General features: G+C 52.7%; 1 protein-coding gene across 3 annotated transcripts in view; it reads left to right on the top strand.

Moving 5' to 3' along the window:
* LOC122544346 (rho guanine nucleotide exchange factor 15-like) overlaps nucleotides 1-3,455 on the top strand; it is a 51,583-nt gene that overhangs the window by 44,147 nt on the left and 3,981 nt on the right. For all 3 annotated transcript variants that reach the window (XM_043683556.1, XM_043683554.1, XM_043683555.1), the window contains exons 10-12: nucleotides 825-899; nucleotides 1,456-1,548; nucleotides 2,834-2,988. In XM_043683556.1, the coding sequence (XP_043539491.1) occupies nucleotides 825-899; nucleotides 1,456-1,548; nucleotides 2,834-2,988 (323 nt within the window). The remainder of the gene's footprint in view (nucleotides 1-824; nucleotides 900-1,455; nucleotides 1,549-2,833; nucleotides 2,989-3,455) is intronic.

Raw genomic sequence — 3,455 nt, 5'->3', positions numbered from 1 at the left:
GAGGGGCAGGGAGAGAGCCCACAGGAGGGGGGGGGCACAGAGAGAGAGAGAGAGAGACCACAGAGGATGAGGGAGACAGAGGGGGGTCTACGGTGGGGGTGAGGGTGGAGAGGGGAGAGAGAGAGAGAGAGAGAGCGAGAGAGAGAGAGAGAGGGCCCTTTGAGGGTGTGGGTCAGGAAGCTGGGAGAAGAGTGTGCCTTACAAGGAATTGCTGAAATTGATCCTAATGGGTTGTGTAACCCACCCAGAGTCGAGGACAACACCCTGGCCATTCAGCCCATCGAGTCTGCCTGAAGAGCATCCCACCCAGACCCACCCTATCACCATAACCCCACATGCCTCATGGCCAATCCACCCTAACCTGCACGTCTCCTGGACTGTGGGAGGAAACCGGAGCACCCGGACAGGGGGGGAATGTGCAAACTCCACACAGGCCTGGGTCCCTGGCGCTGTGAGGCAGCAGTCCTTACCACTGAGCTGCCCTGAAATGTGGAGGTTGGGTGTAGGGTGTGGAGTGTGGTCTGTCGTGGCTGACCAAACTGCTTTGATTGGGGCAAGGGGGGTAATTTGGAAATGGTCAACAAAGACCTGCCTCACCCAGTGACCCCCACGTCCCTGAAAGAATATTTTTTAGATAAAAAACAACAGGGGTAGATTCAGATTGTTGTTATTTCATGCTGCAGTTTGTAGGATCTTTCTGTGCACAGATTGGTTTTCTGAGATTATAGCTCATGAAGTGCACAGCCTTGGTGCTATCAAAATGTAGGCTCCCATGTTGCTTTTAGTGTTGATCCAGGCTCTAAAGATGCTCTTGTCTCCTTCAGAACATACTCCAGCGATCGGAAGTCGGGTCTGTCAATGAGGAAACGGCCTCGAAGGCTCTAGGCCTCGTTTCCAAGGTAAGGCCTGTCCATTAAAGCACTGCCCACAGTCAGCAGTTACTGCCAAACATGGTCACCAAATCAGGGACAGCACAGGGTTAGATACAGAGTAAAGCTCCCTTTACGCTATGTCCCCATCAAAAAAACTCCCAGGACAACAACAACACAGGGTTAGATACAGAGTAAAGCTCCCTCTACACTGTCCCCCATCAGACACTCCCAGGACAGGGACAGCACGGATTTAGGTACAGAGTAAAGCTCCCTCTACACTGTCCCCCTATCAGACACTCCCAGGACACATACAGCACAGGATTAGGTACAGAGTAAAGCTCCCTCTACACTGATCCCCCTCCCTCCATCAAACCCTTGCAGCACAGGGTTTGATATAGAGTAAAGCTCATCTTCCTGATGCCCCCTGACTGTAATGGAGTTGCTGTGTGTGTGATCCTGGTAGTTGTAGTTTCCTGGTGACTGGGCTCCTCTGGCTGTGTGGACTCCGCTCCCTCCCTCCCAGGGAGAGGCCAGCTCTGTCCCGATCCCTGTGTTTTCAGTTACAACTTCCGTCTCTTTCCAGATAATTGGAGAATGCAACCGAGAAGTCGGGATAATGAAGCAAATGGAGGAAATGATCCACATCGGAAAGAAGCTGGAATTTGACAAGCTGAAGGTGCAGTAAAAAAGGCCAAGGTTCTGAAACCATACTCCCGCTGGCTGGTGTTTGAACAGCCCCTGACATTCGCAAAGACTGCTCTCTTCCTATATTCCGAAAAAGCAAAGCCTTGACCCTTCCTATCCCACCGTCCCATCAGAGCCCCACGTTGTTCCTGAGCACTTCCTGGATTTGGAACATAAGAAACAGGAGCAGGAGTAGGCCGTTTGGCCCCTCGGGCCTGCCCTGTCATTCAGTAAGTCCTGGCTCCCCTTACCCGCCCGCTCACACTGACCCTTAACTCCTTTCCCATTTCAAAATCCATCAACGTTCAACGAGTTAGCCTCGACTGGGCGGGGAATATCACAGATTCACAACCCTTTGCGTGAAGGAAATTCCTCCTCAACTCTGTCCTAAATCTGCTCCCCCCTTATTTTGAGGCTATGCCCCTAGTTCTAGTTTCACCCACCAGTGGAAACATCCTCCCTGCTTCTATCTCATCTACTCCCTCCCTAATTTTATATGTTTCGGTAAGATTCTTCTGAATTCCAATGAATATAGTTCCAGTCTACTCAATCCCTCCTCATAAGGCAACCCCCTCGACTCCAGAATTAACCGAGTAAACCTCCTCTGCACCCCCTCCGGAGCCAGTCTGTCCTTTCTCGAGTAAGGAGACTAACACTGCACACAGTACTCCAGGTGCGGCCTGTATAGCAGTAGCATAACCTCCTGCTTTTAAACTCCATCCCCTTTAGCAATGGAGGACAATATTCCATTTGCCTTCCTCATTACTTGCTGCACCTGCAAACCAACTTCATACAATTCATGCATCAGGACTCCCAGATCCCTCTGCACTGCAGTGTGCTGCAATTTTTCTTCCCTATTTAAACAAATGTTCAATACCGTTGACTGAAAGAACAGCGATATATTTCCAAGTCAGGATGGTGAGGGGCTCAGAGGGGAACCTGCAGGGGGTGGGCTGGTGTATCTGCTGCCCCTTGGCCTTCTGGGTGGAAGTGGCCCGTGGGTTTGGAAGGTGCTGTTTGAGGATCTATGGCGAGTTGCTGCAGCGCATGCTGCGACTGAGTGACGGTGCCATAGCGAAGGCAACCTGAGTCCTCCTTGCCCAGGGCTGAATGGCTTCCAGTTTTGTCGCGTCTGTTCCGCAAGCCGGCAGGTTCCGGGCGCTACCTGAAGGCAGGTGTTTGCAGTCGTCGGTTCCATTTTGCCGGTGAACCAGTGACTCCTGTCTCTCCTTTCTCCCCCTCCCCCTTGCCATCCCTGTCGTGACCTTTCTTTCCAGGCCATCCCCATCATCTCTCAGCAACGCCATCTTGAGAAGCGAGGGGAATTGTGGGAGATTGGCTCGCGGGGGAACCTGTTTGCGATGAAACCCAAGCTCTCTCCTCTCTACCTTTTCCTCTTCAACGACCTCCTGCTCATCACCACAAAGAAAAGGTCAGTACCTCCGCGGTGACCCGCACTTTTACCTGGACCCCGTCTCCATCCTCTTTCTGTAGGCTGCCATTGAACGCGATGGGCAGAGTGGCCTCTTCCTGTGCTGGAAGTGACTCCAAAATGTTCTCCAGCGCCCCCTGGCCAGGAGGGAAACCGGGGATAACTTTGAGAGCTGTAGAGACGTCTGACTGAGTCTTCAACATCCTGTCCCTGTAAACCCTACTCCAGATGGGAAGGACCACTTGGCTCTGAGGCTTTCCCAGACCCAGGGCGCACACCCATTCTCCTCGGTCCCTACCTCCCCTCCACACCATCCCTTCCACCTGTCGCCTCCCTCCATCCCTCCCCCATTCTCAGTTCTCCCTCACTCCCTCAAGGTAGCCCCCTCTATTACCTCCTCTTTCCTCCATTCACCAACCCTCCTATCCTTCCTTCCTTCCTCATTCCCTCCCTCCCTCTCCCTTCCT

This window comes from Chiloscyllium plagiosum, chromosome 48 (genome assembly GCF_004010195.1).
Source record: "Chiloscyllium plagiosum isolate BGI_BamShark_2017 chromosome 48, ASM401019v2, whole genome shotgun sequence".
NCBI lineage: Eukaryota > Metazoa > Chordata > Chondrichthyes > Orectolobiformes > Hemiscylliidae > Chiloscyllium > Chiloscyllium plagiosum.
The sequence above is the reverse complement of the archived record's forward strand: the minus strand, read 5'-3'. Positions and strand labels throughout refer to the sequence as shown.